The sequence below is a fragment of the Rhinopithecus roxellana genome, chromosome 21 (genome assembly GCF_007565055.1).
Source record: "Rhinopithecus roxellana isolate Shanxi Qingling chromosome 21, ASM756505v1, whole genome shotgun sequence".
NCBI lineage: Eukaryota > Metazoa > Chordata > Mammalia > Primates > Cercopithecidae > Rhinopithecus > Rhinopithecus roxellana.
This window is the reverse complement of record NC_044569.1, coordinates 56,550,542-56,575,338: the sequence shown is the minus strand read 5'-3', so window position 1 is coordinate 56,575,338 and position 24,797 is coordinate 56,550,542. Positions and strand designations below refer to the sequence as shown.

Here is a 24,797-nt window from a genome sequence, read left to right as displayed (position 1 = left end):
TGAGTCCGGGAGGTTGGGGCTGCAGTGAGCCGTGATCATGCCACTGCACTCCAGTCTGGGCAACAGAGTAAGACCCTGTCTCAAAACAGCACCAACAATGAAACGCCCCCCAAACTCTACTTGTATATGTTATAGACTGCTTTCCCATTTTTGGTCTATAAGTATATCACTGGATGCTTCCAGATCTTTCTTTAACTTGTAGAAGGAGGGTTGACTCTATCTCTGCCCACAGGCAAGTCCTTTTACCTCCCTTAGCCTCAGGCACCATGGCTACGAAATAGAGCTGGAGTTTTCAGCTTCTTAAAATGATATAATGAAGTAATATTTGGAAAAGTATTTTGGTGAAAACCAATAAATGTCAGATATTATTACTGTGTAGTCTGTCTGAAAGTTCAAGGAGCCACCTAAAGGGGCTTAAAATTCACTTTAGTGTATTATCATGTTTCCTGAAGTCGTCAGGCCCATTGGCACTTTTGGAAGATGATGTGACTCAGTTTCACTGAAACCAATGAGTGCACCTTGGTTTATGAGAGGCTTCAGAGAGAGGTGCCATGCTGGGAAAGGGGGTGGGGAGTTTGAGTTCGGACTGAGGAAGACCTATCTTCATGTCTCAGCCTTGTCTTTTACTATGCAGTTGAGCCGCTTCACCTCTTTGACAAGGCTGGGACTTGGGGAGGTGGGTGAAGCACCTAGGGTGCAAAATTTCAGGTGGCCTTCACTCTCAGGGTCACGGAGATATGTCAGGGTCATCACCTGCTTGACCCTGAGAGTAAGCACCTCCTTAAATTTTGCATCCCAGCTGTCTCCCTCGTCTCACCTTAGTCTTGCTCTTTGACACAACTTTTCCTCATTTGTAAAATACGAATAGTAATACCAACCTTGGAGAATTAGTGTTAAAGGTAGAGACGAGGTATTTAAAATCCCTACTTCATGGTGGGTGTTAGGTGAATGGCTACCTTTTATTTGGGCAATATGACAGCTACTATTTTTTTTTTAAAGTAACTACAGTGTGCTGGCCTTAGGTTGGGATAGCAAAAAGTAATTTTAAGAAGAGCAAATGAAAAAGACAGCAGCTTTACACTTCGTATCTTGTTTAGAGTTTGTGGTGACTGTCATAAAATGCAAAAGGAAATATATCTACAAATTATCTTAAGGAAACAAATATATGGCCATAGCCGATCCAGAATATCTTCCCTAGCAAGAATATTTGGAAAATTTTTATTATAAAATATATTTTTAAAAATAAGTTTATAGGCTGGGTGCAGTGGCTCACGTCTGTATTCCCAGCACTTTGGGAGGCCGAGGTGGGCGGATCATGAGGTCAGGAGATCGAGACCATCCTGGCTAACACAGCGAAACCTCGTCTCTACTAAAAATACAAAAACATTAGCCAGGCGTGGTGGCGGGCGCCTGTAGTCCCAGCTTCTCAGGAGGCTGAGGCAGGAGAATGGCGTGAACCTGGGAGGCTGAGCTTGCAGTGAGCCGAGATCGCACCACTGTACTCCAGCCTGGGTGACAGAGCGAGATTCCATCTCAAATAAAATAAAATAAGTTTATATAGATAATGTTCACAGAATCTACGGATGTACTAAAATAGAACTTCAGTTTTAAACGTTCTGCTCAAAAGGAGTTTTGTTTGGTTTCCGTTCATATAACATCAAGAAATAAAGGATGGTCAAGGATTAGGACATATAAATCTACCAACTTGTTAGACTTGATCTAATTTCCTGGGACTCTGAACAAATACATAACAAACGGGTCATTTGAAGGACCACAGCTAATGTTTGAGTGCTTAAAGGTAAAACGCTGCAGATGATGTAAATCACCCAATTCCATATGTAAGGAGTAACCTGCATAAGAGTTGCTCGGTCAGTTTGCTCCAACACCCGCCAGGAGAGTAGCAATTATAGGAGACAGGCCAGGAACAACACCCAAACCTCCACCACCGTCTTCATGTGACTGAACATTGTGTATTCGGTGAAAATAGTGTTTAATCTATTAATTACTAAATAACCATCGAAGACAGTTTTATGTAAAAACCCTTTTATAAAGGAAACAAATCCTCCCATCCCTATTTGGGGGAGTAGCAGAATTTTCTCAGGGTGGTTTTCTTTGCCGGGATAGAAAACGGTCTCATCTGAGGTCATCAGGGAATTCTGTGGGCAGTACCTACCGCAGGCGATGGCAAGGAGGTGCGTCTGCCAGGTGATGACGTAGAACATGCCTCCTATCGCTATGCATGCAAGGGTGCTGTTGAAGCCACACAGGCCCAAGTAGATGGAGTCAAAGGGCGTCGCAATACTGAGTGCTGTGAGAGAAGGCAGGCATCAGGGTTCAGTCTAGGGTCTTATGGGGCCCATCTGCTGGCCCTGAAACCTACCACAGTCCTCAAAGCCCAGAGCCAGTTATCTTCTTAGGTAGTTATACAAAAAGGACTTTTGGCTTTATTCTGTGAAAAAAACATCTAAAGGAAACAAATGGCCATAGAGTCCCATGAATACTAGCAGTTAAGCTGGCGTGGGTTGAAGAGCTTCTTTGAGTAAGGACAGAAGTCTGATTTAAACAGCCCAGAGAATATCCTTCCCCTGCCAAGAAAGAGAACCTCTCCTTCATCGATACCTTAATTCTCTAATGGAGAACGAATCTTTCTTGTTATCACTGGAGATGACTTAACATGTAAATACGCCTGGAAGAAACTTCTCCCAAACTTTAAATTTATACTAAGGTGTAAATGACTAACACCAAAGCCTTTCTTGAGGGCAGCTGTGGCTCAGGAGAGGATAAAGGGACTAGACCAAAAATAGAGAAACAGGGTACAACAGAAGGAGGGAAAGTTCACAGGAATCAGCAGGTGTAGTGTTGAAGATGAAAGTCTCCATTTTATTTGGAGCCAGCCCCAGGCTCTAACCCCCTCACAGCCCAGGGAAGTGAGGACACAGACCTGCTAGCATCCCTATGGTGGATCCAATTGCTGCATGCAAGCAAATGAGAGGTGAGGATATGAACAGAGCTGTGAGAAAGATGCCTCCAGTCCAGGGGTTATCACAGCCATACACTTGGCCAATTCCAATGGGGATGGCTCTCAAAAGCTGTAGGCAAAACAGGGTTACATGCTTATTATGGAGGCAAAAGAGACAACTTGACCTTGGCTGCAAGAGACTTGGCACCGAACCCTCCCCGCTAACATTTTGCAACAGGTGTCCAAGATTTTTATTTCTATTCAAATAGGTTAACTTTTAACAGGAACAAAAGCTTTATTATCTTAATATTGAGTTCTTAGAACACTGATGGATTAGGATGTTGAGTTTCCTTTATTTAGAAATATGAGTGTAAGACATTTATTCCCCAGGGAAGAGAACCTGAAAACCTTTCAAAGTAGGGTACTATTCTTTAGAAAAGTAATATATGTCTGATCAAAGTTGGGGTTTAAAAACCCTTTGCAATTTTTTTTTTTTTATGAGATGGAGTTTCACTCTCATTGCCCAGGCTGGAGTGCAATGGCACAATCTTGGCTCACCGCAACCTCCGCCTCCCGGGTTCAAGAGATTCTCTTGCTTCAGCCTCCCGAGTAGCTGGGATTACAGGCATGTGCCACCATGCCCGGCTAATGTTGTATTTTTAGTAGATGAGGTTTTTCCATGTTGATCATGCTGGTCTTAAACTCCTGATCTCAGGTGATTTGCCTGCCTCGGACTCCCAAAGTGCTGGGATTACAGGCGTGAGCCACCATGCCTGGCTGTGATTTTTTTTTTTTTAAAGCTAAAAAGATGACGAGAAGGCAAAATATGAGACAAAAAAATGGCCCTGTGTGTTTTCAAGAACAACATGTTTGGGGTGTGATTGTGTTAGTAAAGTCTGGAGGAGGAATTGGACTAGTATCTATAGGAGGGCCCAGGAGAAGGTAGTATTGCCCAGCATCTGCTGTTTTGATTAGTAAACCCTCAGGGCACCCTGCTTGATTCCATCCTCCACCTATCTCCAGGGCTGGTGGGACCTGTCTGAATGGAAAAGCACTTGAAAAAGTCTGGTGCCATGTGGGCACCTGCACAAGGGTCCCAGAGTTCCTGGAAATGCCAGCTTCCCCAGCCACAGGGACTGTCTTTTGGATGGTCTGGCCAAGGCTCTTGGGCAGGAAGCTGAGGAGAGGCAGTGTCCTGGGGCGAGTCTGTGTATAGGTTATGGCAAGGATGATCTTCTCTAGAGAGCTCTTCCCACTGGGCATGGCGGGGGAGGGAGATCCTGCCGCTCGGGTGCCCTCACACCACAGTGAGTGTGTGTACAGGAGACTGGCTGAGTGAGTTAGGCTTTGGGCTCGGTCTCCTGTTACCCAGGGCAGAGAACAGAATGAGGGCTCTGGCCTCACTATGCAGGGCAAAAGGGATAGGCGAGAGAGAGTTGTATATACAGAGGCAGCAGCATGGGCAGTTTTGTTCCCAGCCAGTTGCACCCTTCGGGGGCTCTCAGTGGTCACAAGAGCAGAGGAACCTGTGGGGACTCAACATTACTGGGAAGTTTAGACTCTCCCTCTGAAATTCACCGCTTATTTATCAGAAACTCAAGGCTCTAATTTGTCAAAAAGACAAAACATATGAATCAGTTGTTATAATCTATTCAGTTGGCCAGAAAGTTACTTCTTAAAGAACAATGCCATAAAATTGAATTTTTCTTTCCTGGAACGCTGGTGGAGTGGTGATGGTGGTGGGGGTTCTCAAGTGTTTGTACAGGATTATTCATTGTTTTTCCATTTCTATAAAATTTCAAAATATCTTCTCAACCGAAACTGTGACATAGAGAATGCAATATCTAAAATCTGCATTTTCTAACATCATTTCCCCATAGCATACCACTTAGAGCAAGTTTGTCTCCAAAAGATACTAATTGGGTAGACTAAGAATGGGCAGCTTAAGAAGCTGAACTGCCAGCACAGCACCTTTTCTTGTTTCTGGTCCAAGAAGGTCCTCTCACACCCAAAATGATCAACAAGGATGCAACTAACACAAATCGTTCTCAGCCAGGTGCAATGGTTCACACCTGTAATCCCAGCACTTTGGGAGGCTGAGGTGGCATGATCGCTTGAGGCCAGAGGTTTGAGACCAGCTTGAGCAACATGACAAGAGCCGATCTCTACAAAAAAATATAAAGCATTAGCTGGGCCTGGTGGCACATGCCTGTAGTCCCAGCTACTCAGAAGGCTGAGGTGAGAGGATTGCTTGAGCCCAGGAGTTTGAGGCTGTAGTGAGCTGTGATTGTGTCACTGCACTCCAGCCAGGGTGACAGAATGAGACTCTATCTCTGAAACAACAACAACCAAAACCTCCCAAAATCGAATAGTTTTCTTGCTAAATACTGGTGCTTCTCAGTGTTAATTCAGGGCTCTTTCTACTATACCACGCTGTTGCTTACTGTGGAAGGCTAAGAGAAATGAGGCATCATTATTTCAGAGAAAGTTCCTTCAACAAGCCCAAGTGACTTTGTGGTCAGATGATGAGTTGCCAATAACGAAGTCTCCGAGTGAGCGCCAGACTGTGGGGCCGTTTCGTGTAACGGAAAGTAGGAGGGCCTCGGAGAAAACATGCTAGTTAGATAAGACGGCTGGCTAATGGGCACATTTCTCTAGGCTGACTTAATGCTGTGAGTGCAGCTTCTTCTTAATCACCTTGGCTGACTTCCAGAGGTCAGGATTATATACAGAATACTTACTAAAAAAACTTTGAAAGCTCTGTTGTATGTTTCTTAATGAAAGAACACCTGTGCTTTAAAACCAACAGCGTGGTGTAGTAGTAGGAGCCCTGAGTTTACACTGAGAAGCACCAGTATTTAGCAAGCAAACTATTTGATTCTGGGGTTTTTGTTTTTGTTTTGGAGATAGAGTCTCATGGAGTGCAGTGACACAATCACAGCTCACTGCAGCCTCAGACTCCTGGGCTCAGGAGATCCTCCCACCTCAGCCTTCTGAGTAGCTGGAACTACAGACATGTGCCACCAGGCCCAGCTTTGGCGAGTGAAGGGAATAAACTCTGGAGGTTGGAACAATGACTTCTTAAGCCAATAGATGGTAGCATGATGTGTACGACTTGAGTGATTCTGTGTGCTTGAATGAAAGAAAATGCACAATGTAAGCTGTAAGCCTCAAAAAGACTTTTTAAACATCCACAAAGAGGCCAGTCCTGGAAGTCAGGAGGCTGAAGTTCTAGTCTTGACTTTGCTCCTCCCTAATTGGTTGTAAGACCTAAGGCAGGTCTCTTAACTCAGCCTCAGTTTCCTTCTCTGTGCTATCATAAGGTGGGACCAAAACTAGCCCTTTTTGCTGTCAGAAGTAGAAAAGGGTGGCAGCTCACGAGATATGTATGTAGCATGCCTGGTACCACATAATTGTTAAGAATTATTACTTGTGGATGTTTCTGATGTGCAAAATATGCAAATGCCACTAATATCCAGTGTGGGTAGACACTGCCCTTCCTCCTTCCGTGATACATACCAAGGGCACTTGGACCTCTGACCAGGTGATGTTGGGCGTGGCGGATGCAGGCTGCAGCAGCGTCGTGGGGAAGAAAAGGTTGTAGTGACCTGTGGCTGCCAGGTACAAAGTCACAGTGATATTGAAGGGCAGTGTGAAGACTGGGAGGTCCCACTTGCTGAAGATGGTACCCAGGGCGCTGGAGAGAATGGGGCTGATGGCAGAAGCATGAGAGATGCTGGTCAGGAAACCACCTGGTCATAACACTAGACTGCTGCAGCGGGGACTCCCTGTGCCTTCCTAGAGAAAAGCAGCCTGCTGGGTATTCTCTGGAGCCTGACTGGCTCTGAGCAGGTCTTTTCCCGGGCCTCTTCCTCCCACAGTGACGGGGTGGGGCACCCAAATTCAACTTCAGAAGGAGATATAAGGCAGGTGATCTTAGAACTTCCTTCAGGAGTCCTACAGCTCCATCTCCAGGCATCAGGAGAGAGGGCAGGTTGGGGAGGCAGAGGAGAGGGAATCACATTCGTTCAACAGATGTTTTTTGAGTGGCCGTGTGCATTGGCTTTGTGGCCAGGGTGCCCTGTGTTTTCTCAACATGGGGTAGAGCAGGCACTGAGGGCTTACCTGTGGCTGGGCCTTCAGCCTACCCTGGGAGGTGGTTTTGGTCTGCACAGGAGTGCCAAGGATTTAGAAAAGCTGAGGTGGGGGAGGGTTGAAAAGATTTCCAGAAACTGACAGGACCCTATAGTGCAGCTCTTAACCAATGTGGGCCTCAGTTTCTTTCTCTGTGCTCTCGCAGGATGAGACCAAAAACCCTTTAGATCTTAAAAACAAAAAGAATACTAAAGAGTGGTCACTAATGGGATACTATGTATAGACCTAGCATGGGGCTGCCATGGTATAAACTTAGTCATTATTTTCAGTGGGCATTTCTGATGTGCAAGCTAAATACATCCCACTTTAGCATCACGTTTAGACAGACGGTCATGGGGTTGGGATGAAAAGGTTGGTGGCCTTTGATATGAACCCATAACCCCTCTAAAGCAAACTTACCAAGACATGGACATGATGATGACGGGGAGCAACAGCCACCAGTAGTAGTCACCTTTGTCTGAGAACACGGCCATCAGCAGCCCCACCAGCACCCCATTGTAGCCGTGAAGTCCTGCCGCGATGGCTGACCTGGCAGGAGAGGGAGGGGCAGGTGGAGCAGGGGCTTCCCCAGGGCCTTTTACATTTTCCTATTGAGGCAGATTCTTTTTACCTGGGACCTGACTACATACACCTTCAAACAGACCACCCTTCTGGGAGTGGGGAGGGAAGACAACCCTATGTTGCTATGACAAAACCAGGGAACAGTCATTTTTAGTTATCAGTGTCCTTATTTTGAGGGTTTCTGAGCTGGGAAGAGGGAGAATGGTCCCTATGGGGAGTGACTTCTTGGCCGCATGCTTGGACCCTGAGCCTCTGGGACTTACTTGTCTTGATTCAGGATGAGGGCTGTCAAGGTGGACATGATGGTACCCAGACAGCCTGAGATGGCCCACCAGGGGTTCTGGATGAAGAGGCCAAGGATGATGAGGATGCCGCTGAGGGGGTTGTTCACAAACATCACTTGAGATGTGCCTCGGAGGACCCAATCAAAGAACTGGAACACTGGGGACTTGTCTGAAATGGAAGCAGGGCAGGAAGTAGGCAAGTGCTCTGTGTGGGCAGCCGTAGGTGGGCAGGCAGAGGGTGTGAGGGAATCTGGATATCCGAAGTGGGTTTGCAGAGAGCCTGTCACCTGCTGTCACCTGCCACCAAAGACGGTAAATAAAGAACCCAAGAGAGCATCTGACTGCCAAGAAAACTCTTGAGGCCCATCTCAGCCAGATGTGACCTTCAGGTTGGTTTTCTGGCAGGGGGGATTAGGTGCCCTGAGCTGTCTCTGTCCCCTATGGTGGTACTATGAATTTTCAAGAAAATGTTCTTGCTGCATAGAGGGCATTAAACCCATGGGCTGAGCTCTGGAAAGAGTGCTAAGGAGAACCTATTGGCATAGTAGACACAGTTCTCCCATGAGCCATCCAGATGGTGTTTTTCTAGAATGCTGGCTCTAGAATCCCAATGTGAAAAACACCCGTCTGCAATATTTAGATCGGATATTTGAGATACCAGAACTGTTATGTTCAGAAATGAGAGCTCATGAGCTCACACTCTTACATGTATTGCTATTTATATTCCAAGAGGCTGTATGTCTGTTATAACAGCAGAACTCCCAGCTTTCAGGAAAGACCACAGTAACAGAGCGCAGTCTAGTCTATAGGGAACCCCCATGGCAATGGGTTTCCTGGCGATGGGTGGAGGTGACCTTTTTAGGGTCAGGGTCAGTGTTGCCCTCATAAAACTTTACCTTTGAGTCCCTCTCCACACTCCTTCATCTCCCCTGTGATGTAGCTGAGGGCTTTGCTAACCCTTTTCCCACCAGCAACCATAGAACTCCAAATCCAGGATGTCTCGGAAATGTTTGTTTCCACTTGTATCTCAGAGCTCTCCTCCATGGTGTCCAGATCCTGTCCAGGACAGAGATAGGCAAGAGTCTCCCACATTGGGTGGTTCTTACACTGAGAATTCATGCTCGTGGTCACTCAGGGACCAAGTAAGATTGTCATTTGGTATTTCATTAAATTACTATTTAACGTTCTCCCTGTTTCTGTAGATTAGACTGTCTTTTGTTTGACACATTACCTCATCTAATAGGTTAACTACCGTGCGGCACAGTAAGATAACATCTTGACTCTCATTCTGTAGATAAGGACTCTGGCATGTGGAGGTTCTCATTTTTGAAGGTCAAGGTCAAACAGCAGAACTGAGTTAACCACATATTTTTAGTCTTTTTTTTTTTTTTTTTTTTTTTAAAAAAAAACATTAATAGTCTTTCAAGAAGAAATGACTTTCTCCCTGGCATGTCCAGTCTTTAAGATATAACTGTTCATAAACATAAGGGTATGAAATTGAACATGTGAAGATTCTGTTTTTGAAAACAGGCACCAGCTTATTTCCTAACTGCTTGAATACTGGGTTTAAAGGAAGCCTGATAATAATTCAAATAAAAGGAATATGAAAAGTCACAAAGTAAACTGTGAAAGAGACACTTTTGTCCCAGGTAATTACATTTCAGAAAATATGAAGGCAAGAAAAGTTTGCCTAAATCGGAGAACCTTGTTTACAGCTCTCAGCTCCCTCATCTGCTGTGGACTCTGTGACTGCAGGGCGCTATCCCTGATTCAGGACACTCAGTACTCACAGGCAGCTCCACTGTGGGCTTCTGGCGTTGACAGGGAAATGGGTCTTTGGTTTGTCTCTCCTGATGTTCGCCTTTTCCAAACACTGGAGTTAGAAGGAAAGAGGACCATCAATTAGGACACCTCTACTCTGGCACCTCAGAAGTGAATGTCCTGCAAGGCTCAGGTGTTAGACTAAGCAGTATTTCCTGTTTCTCCTGAGGAAGCACAGAATCATGGAGCCTTGCAGCAGCTTGAAGCCTCTTTTGTTCTTTTACTGGTCATGGATCCATCTGGGCCCTTGCTTTGGGGAAAAAAGTATACATCTTCATATAAACAGGGCATTTTACAAGGAATTTAGGGAGCTCAGAGATTCCACTATTAATTAAGAAGCCCTCATTTAGCTCAACCTTGATATTTTTTAGATGAGAAAACAGCAGCCTGGAGAGACAGTGACTTGTGCTTGATCCCGGAATCCAGGGTTCTTTCTCCTGTTCCACATGGAGAACTTGCAGGTGAACAAACAAAACAAACAAACAAACAAAAGAAACTTGGATGTTGTTGAAGCCCTTCACTCCCTGTTCATAAAGTATTAAGCTGCCTGAGCCATAAGCCATGAGCCACGCATGATCTGTGTTTGAATTTGCCCATGATTCTCCTCACCTGGATGACCTCAGGCTGTTCTGTGTTTTGTTGTTGTTTGTTTTTTAAGGTATTGTAGTAGCAATGGCTGGTGGGATTAGGAACAAGAGACATCCATGTAATCTCTTGAAGCAGATTTTGGCAAGTCTTTGTAATTCTAGAAAACTCTTGTAATGTGTATCTAAACATTTTTTATTATTACAGGTTATTTTTAGAGACGACCAATTTCAGTAGGGTATTGTGCATCATGAAAGATGTTCAGGCCGTTGGAAGTTTCCGTCTTGATGCTTTGGTTCCCTCCTGTGGTCAAGTGTGAGAATAGCAGGCTGGGCTCTGACCCTGTGTTTTCAGACTGAATTGCCTGTTGCCCCGTTCTGCACTCATGAGTCATCAGGGTGTCAAAACACTAGAAGGGATATATCAAAGGCACTGAGTTCCCACTTCTGAAGGGGCAGGGACTGCAGATACCAGTATGGTTAGGAGGTGACCCCATTCAGGAGAAACAAATTCACTTTGAAAGCTTTGAAAGGAAGAGTAGGAAGCAGAGAGGATCACTTGAACTTGGAGGCCTGTGTGTGTGATATCCCCCCTGACCCGCAGCTTCTGTCTGAAGCTCCTCTCTGCCTGCCAGTGCTGCAGGGCTCTCTACTATGCTCTCCCCAATCCCAGCCCCTGTCCTAAGATGATGTTAGGAGGACGTTATGAAGCCTTTGAGGCAAACCATGGTCTTTTCCACACTCTGCTGGGAAACCCTTGTCAAAGACAAACTCCTGAGCTACAGGGGCCCTTGAGATATGCAATGTCCTTGGCAATCCCCACTCCACCTCATGTGTTTTCCCATAGTCATTCCAGGTCCAGTTCTCTGGGCTGGCTGACTTGTAGTATGAAATGATGAGACTTGGAGGAACTGGAGGAAGAAGGTCACTCAGGCATCTTCTGGGGAGCATGAGATGTTGCACTAATTCGGGAGTCACTTTCATTCCAACAGTGGACTTAGTCTGCTGTGTGACTCTGGGCAATGCTGCCCCCCTCTCTGGGGATTGGGGGTAGGATTAGCTTGTCCCTGTGTCCTGGATCTTCACGAGGCTGCTCCAACCTTGCAACTGGTTGAGGAAATCTCCCCAGACTCCTCCCTGTTTGCTGCCACATGTTCTCAGCTTCCAAGTCCAAGTTTCTGGCCTCCACTTATTCAGCTTTAGCGGCCCTTGGATACCCTCTTCCTGGCCTTTGGCAGCCCTTTCCCCACCATGGGTCTCTACCTGTGCCCTTGGCCTCCCCACCATTGCCATAGGTGAGAACTTTTCATCTATAGCCTCCTAGACCAGTGGTTTTGGATTTGCTGGCAAATTGGAATCTCCTGGAGAGCTTTAAAAGCTCCTCATGCCCACCCAGGCTGCTCCCCAGATGAATTAAATGGATGAGATGCAGGTGGTTCCAATGTGCAGCTGAGTTGAGACCCCAGAAGCTAACTGCCTGTCCCAGCTTCAACCTCTCGGAGACCCAGGGGGCATCCAGACACATCCGGGGAACTGTGACCTTGGTCAGAGGTCAGGTATGAGAGGTCAAGTCTGACTCCAGCGGGTCTCCCCACCACTCTGTGAAGTAGGTAAGTAGGTATTGCCATTGTCCCTGTTTTATTAGAGACTAGGAAGGCAGGGATCCAAGCGCGAGGGGGAGGAAATGCACACCTTTGCTCCTCTTCCGAATGGATGACCGCTCGATGTGAAACACACTCCTGTGCTCGCACAGCACAGCCTCCGAGGCCTCCTCCACCTTTGGGCCTGCTGTGCGTGGCTGCTCCCCACTGCCTCCTAGCCAGGGGCAAAACAAGACAGGTCAGTGTCCCACCTGGTCCACACCTGAGAGCGCCAAGCCAAGAGCCAGGAAAAATCACACAGATGCTGGAAAGGAGAGAGCGATGAAGGCTTAAGCTGGAGTAGTAATTGTATCAGTCTCTGCATAAAACACTTAGCTCTCTATTTCTCCCATTAAAACTTCTGCTTCCTCTCCCCACAGTAACCCAAGTTATAGACCATCAAGAGATGGATGAGCAGCTTGCCTTATTTCTCCAGCAAGGAAGCACTCTAAGACCCACTTAACTGCAACTTGCACTGGCATGAGCAGGTGGTAACCAGCGTCTTGGACTTCATCTGTGGCAGGGAGTCCCAAAGCTGCCTGCATGTTAGAATCACCTGGGTGCTTTAAAAAAATGCCTGAACTCCACCCCAGACCAGTTTTTCAAAATTAACATTTTGAATGCCCACGGTATTTAAAAGATGGCTCCAATATACAGCTTGGGCTGAGAGCTGACATCGGTTCTTGCTACTCAAAGTGTGGTCCCTGGACCAGCAGCATTAGCATCATCTGCCTGGGAGCTTGTTAGAAATGCAGAATCTGAGGCTTTAACCAAGACTGATGGAATCAGAATCTGTATTTTAACAAGATCCAGCGGAGAATTCTGTGCTTATTAAAGTTTGACCAATACCAATTTATGGGGAGCTAGGAGTCCTGAGTCTGTGATCACCCGCAAGAAGCTCTCTGCTGTACCTTATTATCTTCAATTTTCACACTATCAGGAGAGCAGAGCACTCTTACCACTTGGGCTAGGGTTTCTCAGTGTGTGGATCAACAACTGACAGCACTGAATTACCTTGGTGTCTTGTTAAAGTGCATGCTCCTAGCCCTACTGCCTCACCCCCAGGTCTCGTAACTGGAGAATCTGGAGATCCTGGGGGGTATGCAGTTTTAACTTGCTCTGCTTCGGGCTCCAGTACACACTAGAGTTACATGGTCCAGCAGCTGCTTGGAACAGTAGAAAACATTCACACTGTTACATCTGTACACTTTCTGGGTTGACTCACTTGGCCCTTTCAGTAGTGCCTTGAACAGAACGGGCACTATATATTATCACTAAAAGGAGGAAAATGGAAGCTCAGAGTGATTTCTTTAGCATCCTATAAATGGTGAGTCACGTGACTCAGCTCCCAATCCTTTTCTCTGCATTTTTGCTACTCAGAGTCTGGTTTGTGGACCAGGGAGCTTGCTTGGAATTCAGAGTCTCAGGCCCCACCCCAGAACTACTCAATTTGAATTGGCTTTTAACAAGATCTCCAGCTGATTCATGGGCATATGAAAGCTGGAAAGCACTGAGGTAGTTCACACTGCTTATGTAGAAACAACTTTGGCAAAGCTCAGAACATAGCAGGGCCAACAACTAGAGAGTCTGTGGTGCATGCATGATTAAGGAAAGCAGGTCTTGTCTACACTTTTTTTTTTTTTTTTTCCTAAGACAGAGTCTTGTCACCTAGGCTGGAGTATAGTGGCACAATGTCAGCTCACTGCAACCTCTGCCTGCTGGGTTCAGGCAATTCCCTACCTCAGCCTTCCAAGTAGCTGGGATTACAGGTGCCCACCACCATGCCTGGCTAATTTTTGTATTTTTAGTAGAGACAGGGTTTCACCATCTTGGCCAGGCTGGTCTTGAACTCCTGACCTCGTGATCCACCTATCTGGGGTTCCCAAAGTGCTGGGAGTACAGGCGTGAGCTACAGTGCCCAGCCTTGTCTATATTTTCATGCTGAAAGTTAACACACCTGATCACGTCCCTTCCCTCTGGCTCAGGATAGAGAAGCAGCTACTGTTTCAGCATCCTGTCCAGGGGTCAGCATTGAGCTATAACTCCCGAGGCTGAGAAGTGCCCCTCTACTCTGCACTTCAGAGACACCTGGAGTGTCAACTTGTCCTGGGAGGCCTGTGCAGGCAGGGTTCATGCAGGATGAGAACTGAGGGGTATCATTGCATTGCCTGACCAAGCAGGGCATTCTCCCGTAGTGCCATTCCCCCATAGTGCCATTCCCCAGAGCACATCTGCCAGACTGGGAAGGCACCTCTGCCTGTCTACTGCTTCTTGTTCCTCGTATGCCAATTGTCTGCTACCCCAGTCATCCCCTTGGTAATCCTAGTTTGACCTTAGAATCATAAACTCAGAACTGAATGGGAGTTTCAAGATCACAGTTCACCTTCCTCGTTCAGAGAAATTAACTCACCCAAATCATACAGTTCATAATCATGGCAAAGCTAGGAATTGCACTTGGGTCTCTCAGTTCCTAATTCACTGCTCTTTCCACCCTGATGCTGCATTATATCGAATGGCACAGACCTGTTTGGTGCAAGAAAGGAGTTTTCCTTTTAGTCTAGGGCCTGAACCTGGATATCAGAGGGCATGACAGACATCATTTACTAACCAGTGTTATTCTTCATATATCCAAAGAGGTACTCCAGTTTAACAAAATAAGGCAACATCTACCTGGAAAGTTATTGGTTGTTAAGATACTCCAGATTTGTCCACTGAGGAGTCAGCCATAGTAACACAGGTGGAGAGTGCTGGGCTTGCTTGTGGAAGATCTTTGGGTGGGTGAGTGGGTGGGTAGGTGATTGCCCTGGCAGAGCTGACAGATGGCTACAGAAGGCCAGTGGCTCAGCCTCCACTCCCTGATTCTTCACAGTTAGCAGCCCAGATTCTGCGCTACGTGTTCCCAGAGTTGATGGCCCAGCTGCAAAAATCAAAAACAAAAAGTACCTTTCTCACGTGGCCAAGACTGGAGTGCTGGGCTATAGACCACCCAGGGAGGGCAGCAGCTCCTCACGATGTGGCAGCCAAGAGTTGAGAACGGGAGACGGGAACAGATGCCACAAAGAAGATTAGAGATAAAATAGCAAACTTCTCAAGGCTGTGCAAACACTTACAGTGAAGGTGATAGCAATTTACCACTGGCCTCTGGGACAAATTCTTAGGACTTTCATCATGGATAAAGACACTTTCAAGAATATTATGAACATGTCTATCAAATGTTTAGAAATGAGATGTGCCATTGGTGAGGTGGGGAGAAAAGAAAACAATAATGCTGGCTGGGAACCAAAGTCACTAATTTCTGCATGGTGTTTTGCAAGTCACATAATCCCATTGACAGTTTCCTCAATGGCAGGCATGAAATTCTCCCAGAAAGAAATATACAGACCCTGTAGGGTTGACCTTGCAAACCCAAACTGTAAATGATGACAGATATCTCAGGGGTACCTACCATTTCTTTCTCATATTGTTATGGAGATGAGATAATGCTTATAAAATGCTCTGGAAAATAACTTTGCAGTGTTCACACATTAGGTATCTCCTGAGGGAGGACACATTCCTCTGATGAAACTAGGCCCCTCTACTCCAGGCAAGATAGCTCCTTATCCTTAGGTCACACCTGGCATTTTACACCTACCTGCACTGACTCTTACCTTGCTAAGAGTTAATTATGTGTTCTTGACTATCACCTTTATATTATGGTGAGATCTTTGACAGCTAGGATTATGCCATTTTACCTTGGCCCCCCACTAACTATCATGAATCTGGTATACTTGTTGGTACTCAGAAGTGTTTGTTGAACACATTAGCAAGGGATAATTATCCTATGACATTTTAATATTTTTTTGAGACAGGGTCTTGCTTTGTTGTCCAGGCTGGAGTGCAATGGTCCAATCATAACTCACTGCAGCCTGAAACTCCTGAACTCCAGCGATCCTCCCACCTTAGCCTCCTGAATAGTTGGGACTACAAGCATGCCTCACCATGCATAGCTAATTATTATTATTATTATTATTATTATTGTTGTTGTTGTTGTTGTTGTTGGTAGAGCCAGGGTCTCATCATGTTGACCAGTTTGGTCTCAAACTCCTGGGCTCAAGTGATCCTCCTGCCTCAGCCTCCCAAAGTGCCAGGATTACAGGCATGAGCCACAACATCCAGCCTGCATTTTAATTTCTGAATAGCATAATGGACAAAGTCATTAGATATTTCAGGGTATAAACAAGTTTTAAAAAATAATGTATCTTAGGGTAAATGTTAAATGTTTGATAGACATTGAAATACAGATGAGAGTCCTTCATAGGCTGAAAAAAGTTATAGCTGAATTGTGTACGATTTTGGAAATTGCAGGGCAAGGACTGACTATTTCTAGTGTTATTTGGATAAAAGAGTAGAAGTTTATAGATGGTGATATAATGGTTGGTCATTTATGATCAACTAACCAGAAACCTAGGAGCTCTTAAAGAGTAGCTAGAAGAACTCAATTAATGAAAGACAAGAAAATAGGCTATTGAAGGTGGGGATCTGGCTCCCTGTGATTTATTTTGGTTGCTAAGATATTACATAGGTCCATTCCATCTGGCTGTGAAACCCTAAGCTCTTTGAGGTGGAACTGGGCATTCTATAGCTCAAGAGTAAATTTTGTTTACAATAAGCACTCAATAATTGCCTTAATCACTTTTTTCACTCCCCTCCCCACCTCCAATACCGTGGCGCACATAGAAAATAGTATTTGTACAGCATGGTGCAGTAAACAGATGATGTTTATGTCCAGAGGGCCTGGGCCCAGGAACTCTACCACAGTACCTGGCTGCTTGGAGGTGAGGGGTAGCTCTCTTGGGCAGTTACACGCATGTCCTGGAAAAGCTGTGGGTGAGCCTCAGAAGCTGAGTAACTCCTCGGCATGCCTGCCTGGTGTAGGGGCTGCTGTTCTCCTCTCCTAACTAGCCTTATTAAGTGTCCAGGTGCATGTAGCTTCACGCTGGGGGCCATTCAGGACCATTCTAGGGGCACAGTCCTTGCCCTCGAGGATTGCCATCATCCTGTGTTTTAACAGGCAGGAGGCCAATGGTGCTTTCTTCTCTTGACTCAGGGAAGGAAAGAACAGTTATGAGCCATGATGGTTTTCTCAGGAACACTTTCCTTGGGAGAGGTGATCTTGAAGTACTCGTGCCACTGACTCATGCCAACTGTTCAAATATCAGTGGTTCAAAAAAAAAAAAAAAAAGATTTCATAGAAGCGCCCACTGGTGAAATAAAGTTATAACTTATTACAATTTCTTTGAGAGGAACAAAATAAACCTAAATCATATGTGACTTCTTTCAGAGGGGAAATAATAATCTACCCTCTTTCTGAAAATCAACCTTTACCCAAACAGGTCCATGCCTCTACACTTTCTGTGACTTGTCTTTCTCAGGTTTGTTTTTTTTTTTTTTTGAGTTGGAGTTTCGCTGTGTCACCCAGGCTGGAGTGCAGTGGCACGATCTTGGCTCACTGCAACTTCCACCTTCCGGGTTCAAGCAGTTCTCCTGTCTCAGCCTCCCAAGTAACTGGGACTACAGGTGTGTGCCACTACACCTGGCTAATTTTTACATTTTTAGTAGAGACAGGGTTTCACTATATTGGTTAGGCTGGTCTCGAACTCCTGACCTCAGGTGATCTGCCCACCTCTGCCTCCCAAAGTGCTAGGATTACAGGCATGAGCCACTGCACCCAGCCCTTTCTCAGGTTTTGAACAGGATTTACTCTCTCCTGGGGGCGAATTGATGTTGTCCATTTTTCAGTAGCAATGTCCAACATGAGCACAAGAAGCCACCATCAAGACCTACTTGCCATCCCTCCCCAGCTTCCTTGGCCTTCCAGTTTGTGGACACACCCACACATCGCAAGGCAATTTCCTGGCTGCAATACCAGAACCACTTTCTTTGAAGTGACACATCATATATAATTTGATCTTTTTTTTTTTTTTCTCTCTACAACCAGTTCTATGCTTTGATTGACTATGCTTTGGCCACAGTTTGGGTAAATGTTTCCCCACATGGAAGCTGAGCTTTGCACTAAGACTTGTAATTCCTCTGGCTATTCTGTGTGTGTGCGATATGGATACTTGTGGGTGGTAAGTGGGGTGGTACCTTTTTCTGTGAAGTTGTATTTAGTAGAAATTTTCAAAGATCATTCTCTAAACTCTGTAAGGCATTAGATGTTAGAATTGGAAAAGGCTTTGATATGATCTTGTCCAGCTCTCCCATTTTACAGATTTGGAAACTGAGGCCACAAGAAATGGAATGACTTCCCCTAGGCCACACAGCTATTGGCAGAGCTGAGCATAGATAAGACATAGGTCTCTCTTCTCTCGTATCTTGTAGTCTAAGATTTATTTCCCTAAACCTTACTCCCCATTAGGGGTTTAGTTTGAATTTCTTGCTTTCTTTTGTTTTTTTGAGACAGAGTCTCGCTCTGTCACCTAGGCTGGAGTGCAATGGCATGTTCTCGGCTCACTGCAACCTCTGCCTCCTGGGTTCAAGCAATTCTCCTGTCTCACCCTCCTGAGTAGCTGGGACTACAGGTGCATGCCACCACTCCCGGCTATTTTTTTTTTTTTTTTTTTGTATTTTTAGTAGAGACGGGGTTTCATGGTGTTAGCTAGGATGGTCTTGCTCTCCTGACCTCAGGTGGTCCACCCGCCTCTGCCTCCTGAAGTGCTGGGATTACAGGCGTAAGCCATCATGCCCAGTCTAGTTAAAATCTTTCAATTCAACTCTGCTTTGGAATGTAATGGCCAAAGTAGGTATTCTAGAATCAATTTCTCTTTAAACCATGGCTCCCTTTCCTCAAGAAAAAGCCCAGTCTTCCTGAGACTTCCTATCTGGACGAGGAGGTGGGATGAGAGATGCATGGAATGACGGGAAGACCAGGTCCATGGGACACTTGGAGATAAATTACTTGGAAGCTTCAACTTCTTACTCCATTAGCCAATTTTTTTATTTTTAAGAAGGTGGGGGTATAAGTCACTGTTACCTTGAAAGAAGTGAGACTCATCCTCATAGCAAATGCTTTAAACTTTCTCTTCTCCTTCCCACGCAGCTCACTTGTTGGCTAACGGACTAGCCTAAATTTCGTTTCTTTCAGTGTCTTTGGCTCATTCCGTGGGGAAGATGTTAATTAGCATAAATGAGTTGATGCCTTATTGAACCTCGTGATACCTGATGATAAAGCCTCATAAATGAAGTTAAAGAGAGTACAAAGGTCAGAGCACCCCATCTTTAACTGCGGGACACCTGACTGATTTTTCTCCAGAATGTCTTTGCACTCTTCTCACTGTTCCTACCCTGGCCCACACCCTCAGAATTGCATGTTTATATCATCAGTTTCCCTAATCTTCCCTCTTCCATCCATTCTAAACTTCAGCAGCTAGACCATATTATTATGTCATTCTCTTACTCAGTAACCTACATGGCTCCCTATTGCCAAAAGTATTATGCTCAAATTCCTCTGCCTGGCTTTCCTGATGTTCTTACAACAACTTCATCCTCAAGCTTCACCCGTTTCTTTCCCAATGCACACCATGCCAAGGTGTTCTGGCCTTATCACTGGCCCTCTGTGCTCCCTCCATGCCTCTTCTTGCCTAAGTTCTATCCATCTTTCAAGGTCTGCTTTGTGTTCTACTTCCTCCATGAAGCCATCCTTGGCTTATTTGGTCATATGGATGATTCCAGTCCTTGAATTCCCATTGTACTTGCAGAGGGTACTCTACACTACATCTTTTGAAGTTGGGGCTGCAGTGGAGTTTCCTATTGATAGTTACAATGCACATAACCAGTATTCAATACATACATTCCAATCTAATGAAACTATTTGGAATTAGCAATTCTGTGTAACCAAGTATCCTTTGAGTTTGAGCACTGGCAGAAGGAAACTGAGGCCCAGAGATAAGTGGCATACCTGAGGCCACACCTGGTCAGTTAGGAAGCAAGGTTTTGACCTCCTGGTTTTGGATTCTTTACTCCTGCAATGTAGGTGTTTTACAGACAATTGGAGCCTTCTCAAATGATATCAATGGATTTTCAACTTTTTAAATTAAAAAAATTAAGAATTATTTTGTATCTCAAAAGGAGTTACAAAAGTTACCAAAAATAATGAGCACTGGTGTGTCATCACAATCGCAACACCCCCTGAAAGGCCACTCTTTCATACTCCCTTTCTCCACATGCTCTTCTATGCCTTCTTCTTCACTACCTATGGCAGACATAGCTATGCAGAAGCTATGGCAACCTATGGCAGACGTAGGTAATTGACCCCAGCACTCTTTCCCTATAAGTCTAGATACAGCCTCAGAATCCTTCTCAATACAATGATCTTGAAAGCCAGTACCAATCAGGCACTTTAGAGTAAATGTATTTTTCCCTCTAGCCACACAGAAGGGTGTGGACATTGCATACATTTGAGAGAAGGGGTCCAACGAGGCCAAGGTGGTGATAGTAGGTAGAGGCCTGGCACTACCTACCACATCTGGGCACATTCACACCTCACAGGATTGCTTTCCCTCACCAAGTTCACCAAGGCTTATATTCTTTGGTGCTGGTTTTGGAGGCTATCACATACTTTACAAGGCTGTCCATTCTCTGATAAGAGAACGTCAATATCCTAGAATGTTGTTCCTTATGGCATGGCTATTTATCTTCCAGACACATCTGCTGTCAGTGGCTGCACAGAATAGGTCTACAGTAATCTGAGTACGTAGAAGAGGGACAGGAGACAGGTTGTTAGGAGCTGGGATGTTAAGATGTTTGTGGACACTGGAGAACCCAGTTCTATTGGTGTTTCTGAGGAAGGGCCAATTGGTGTCTCTGAGGAGAGAGGCCAAGGAGCCTGGAGCAGAAGCATCTTCCCTGGAAGCTGCAGGTAATGAATCGTGGGCAGAAGGTATTCAGTTCTATCTCATTAGCCAGAGGTGACATCCCAGAGGCCCAACTTGGCACAGTGCTGCCCTGGAAACCAAACTGATGTCACAGCCATGGGTCATAGAGTCATCGGAAGGATGACAAATAACGAGATGGCTCTTCCAGTGGGCGTGTGTGGTGGTGAGGGATTTGAGGGCTGATGGATGAGCCTGGTTTCAGCAGCAGGTGAGAAGGTGAGCAGGAAGTACTCAGGGTTATGAGTTAGGACACGTGGACTTTTGTCCAGCCTCATTTACCACCTGGACAAGTGTCTGGACAAGCCATGGTTTCCTCATCTATAAAATAAGAGGTTTGAACTATAAATTTTTAAAGGCCTATCCAGCTTGAAGCTTCCAATATATACATTGTCTCTGGCATTCTTAGTAAGGTTCCCACCCCAGGACTGTCTTCCCCAGATGCAGTTCAACAGAAGGAAGAAACAGAACAAGACCAGCCTTTCTTTCTTCTCTTCCTTTGAAGAGTTAAGTGGTCTTGTTGGCTAGGACGTGTACCTGGTTCAGCTCTCTCTCCCAGGACCTCTTACCTGGGCTCCTTTTGATTTCCTGCATGCAGTGGGAGGAATCTAGACCACTGGGACTAGAAAGCAGCAGCTTCCTTCTGATTGGGCGGCGTCTCTGATCCTCAACTCCAGGTGCTGTGACTTCTCCTAAACACCAACCTCTTCACCTCCCTGAGCCCTCCAGCTCATCCTCTGGCTGACTTGCTATAAATTCACTAGCTTGCATTCCTTGAACCTGTGCCTGGTGCACGTCTGCCAGTTGAGGAAGGGTACCATGGAGGACCGGGGAGAAGAAAGACAAATGCCCCTTCTCACAAATGCTCACCCATGTCCGCCCAGCCTTCCTGCCAAAAGACTATTTCCTAAACTCCCTGGGGAGGACTAGCTTCAGCTACCATAGTTCCCCCAACTTGGTTGGATCAGGTAGGTTCTCTTTAAAGAGGCAGAGCTGGGGACTGTCTGGTAGCTTCTCTCTTGTCCCATAGGTTACCTCCCAGTTGCACCTCTCGTTAGAATTCTCGCTCCAGCGTTTGCCTTTAAAGCAATTATTTATTATCTCCTCAGGAGGCCAATTTGCCTTCCCACCTCAATAAACTCCCTTAATTCCCCATAGGGGCAGGGCACAGGGGAACAGCATTGCCATCAGCATCTGAATGGAAATTTCTGCACAGCCCGATACTAGATGCTGCCTTTCTAGTTCTATGGAAATTTTCAGACCTTTCTTCCTTCTGATTCCTGCTGACTGGGGTCCTGGGGACCTGGAGGCTTACTGCAGGACCCTCTCAGAGCAAGAAGGTGTGATGAACCCCCACCAGCAGGAAGAACTCTGAGATCTGTACATTAGGGAGCTGGCCATTGCAAGTCCCATGAGGCCATAGGGTCTGGGGGTCTGGAGTTTGGGGAGGGGGCCCAATCCAAACATGTTTTGTTTGGCTTTGTGAGTATGATGGGTCATGCATCAACCCCCAAGCTTTTGCCCTCCCCACTCCACATACACACACTCAGTGGTGGGGTGTGAGGCAGTCTACCCAGGTTCCTAACACTGAGGAAATTAGCTACACCTGAGTAGACAAACTCCCCCGCTGACGTCAAAGGCCCCCTTCCTACCATGCCAGGCATTTTGGAACTGTTAAAGAGGGGTCCTAATCATGGAGGGCCTTCTGAGGAAGGAAAGCAAACAAAGCGGGTAGGAGGAGCCCAGCAGGCCCCCACATTCCAGGGAGAGGTGGGGAATGGTGTGGAGGGGAGGTCGGTCGCCTGCATAGGGGCCTGTCCTTGTGTTGCTAGTTCAGGGCCCATGGCTATCTGCTAGCAACATGGAGCCTTCATGTTTTCCTTGTCCCTGCTGGCTGGCCTGTTGGCTCAGCCCTCACTGCTGTCCCTTGTTCTCTCACCCTGGCTTCTCCTAAGGGCTCCTGAACTTCTTGAGATGAGCTCACTCCAGCTACCTAAGCATCCACCTACTCCAGACATAACAGGGAGCCACCTGTGAACAATATGTCATTAATTTGAAAAGACAGGAAATGATGACCTTAAGAAGGCTTTCAGGAAGTTCATACACATTCCATTAGCCAAATGGAATTGTGGTTCTTTAAGATGTACTGAGTATCTGTCACACACACTAGACTCAGGATGGGGCAATAAAGTGCTATCTTGGAAAGCAGAAGGCCAAGATGGAATCTTGCCCCCAACAGGTCCTACTAAAGACTGCAGCTCAGATACCAAGGGCTCTTCAAGAGATCAATTTATGCCTACAGACTCTTTATTTGAAGGCTCAACTGGAATTCACTTGCGAACGAGGTTTTCTTCACAATGCTAGTGGCTTCCTTCAATTCTACGTTTTCAACCTTACAGAGGGAGGAGGCCTACATTAACCACCAGGAGCTAAACTTGGGGAGGTCAGATCCTCCAAGGGAAAGAGCCCAAGTCCGTATGGAATAAATGCAAGCTGGAGCTGGAAGTTCTCCAAAGGGCTACTTATTTTGCTTCATTCTGCTCCAGCAGCCTGTGCAGCGGTAGAAGGGGGCTGAGAGGTCGTTGTTATCAATTTGCAGAGGGTTAAAAAGGACTTGTCATTTTCTCCCTTGTCCCCTTCTTGGGGTCTTGGAATTTCTAGTTCCACTTGGGGTAGAAGTGCTCCCTGTGGATTCTTTCATTTTTCTCTGAATGACTAGAGACAGGAAAAACCAGGCAAGTAAAAAAAGTCTCATATAAAATGTGAATGCCTTTAAAGTTACCAGATGAGAACATGGTTTATCGAGTAGAAATCATACCCATACTGAAACTGCCAGTCCTGCCTGGTTTTAGATTAGAGCTGTCCTCAGGCCATCACAACCTTTATGACCCAAGAAAACTAAGGTCAGGCTCATATAGGAAAGCATGAACAAATGTTCCATGACGTTTGCACGCTGGTCTGATATAACCACAAACTTAGGCTGTGAAGACACAGTTTTCTGACAGGCAGATCTTAGAGGGTTGGCCAGAAAGAGAGTCCCTTCAGAGGGGAGAGTGATGGGAAGGAGAAAGTCAATGTGCAGTTGAAGAATGTTGGTCCCCAGCTTTTGTCCATGTAAGCAACCATGTTGAGCATTTTGGTAAAGTGGCCAAAGGGCTAACTGGTCAAGCTCTAGAAAAGTAGTAAAGGCACTTGTGGTATATTTTTGGTACACATGGTCTTCATGTTCTTACCCTTTTACGACCTCAGTGATAACTCCTCTTTATTCCTCCTTGGAAATTCAGGGTCATAGAATCACAGAAAGTTGGGAACTGGAAAAGAGAGGCTGCAGTGGTTATCTGGTCTGGTTAACCACCCCAAAACAAGCATCTCCAACTGGCCTGACACCCTGCTCCTGCACTATCAGGGCAGGAATCCTAGGACCTCATAGGACATTATCTCTCGAGCAACTTCCACTGTTAAAAAGCGCCCTTCTCCACTGATTCAAAGTCTGTTTGCTTATCACTCCCACCTACTGCACTCCCTCTGTGCTCTGAAGAAACATTGAACACATTGACTTCTCCCACAATCATTACCTAATACTGCAGACACACACAGTCCTAGCTCTTTCATCTCTTCTCCAAGCCAAACACAACCAGCTTCATCATCATCCTCCCCTGTGAGACGAGGGTGCTCCAGACCCCCATCCATCCAGCTTGGCCACATCTTGCCATGCCCTCCTTTGCCAAAGACTCTCTCGAAATGTGCCACCCATTTTTCTTTGTACTCTTTCTTCCCTTTTCGTCAAATCTGTTCTCAGAAATGGCTCCTTTGGCCTAAGATACAAATGATTGAGCATGCTTACTGTGGTACCTTCTCAGGACTATTTACAGCTGAACAGATTT

At 45.9% G+C, this 24,797-nt stretch overlaps 1 protein-coding gene across 1 annotated transcript in view; it reads right to left on the bottom strand.

The window, feature by feature from the left end:
• SLC14A2 (solute carrier family 14 member 2) overlaps positions 1-24,797 on the bottom strand; it is a 58,361-nt gene that overhangs the window by 5,600 nt on the left and 27,964 nt on the right. The window contains exons 10-17 of the mRNA XM_030926010.1: positions 12,057-12,179; positions 9,750-9,832; positions 8,856-9,015; positions 7,939-8,128; positions 7,514-7,642; positions 6,479-6,671; positions 2,942-3,089; positions 2,174-2,308 (exon numbers count right to left, since the gene is read on the bottom strand). Of these exons, the coding sequence (XP_030781870.1) occupies positions 2,174-2,308; positions 2,942-3,089; positions 6,479-6,671; positions 7,514-7,642; positions 7,939-8,128; positions 8,856-9,015; positions 9,750-9,832; positions 12,057-12,179 (1,161 nt within the window). The remainder of the gene's footprint in view (positions 1-2,173; positions 2,309-2,941; positions 3,090-6,478; positions 6,672-7,513; positions 7,643-7,938; positions 8,129-8,855; positions 9,016-9,749; positions 9,833-12,056; positions 12,180-24,797) is intronic.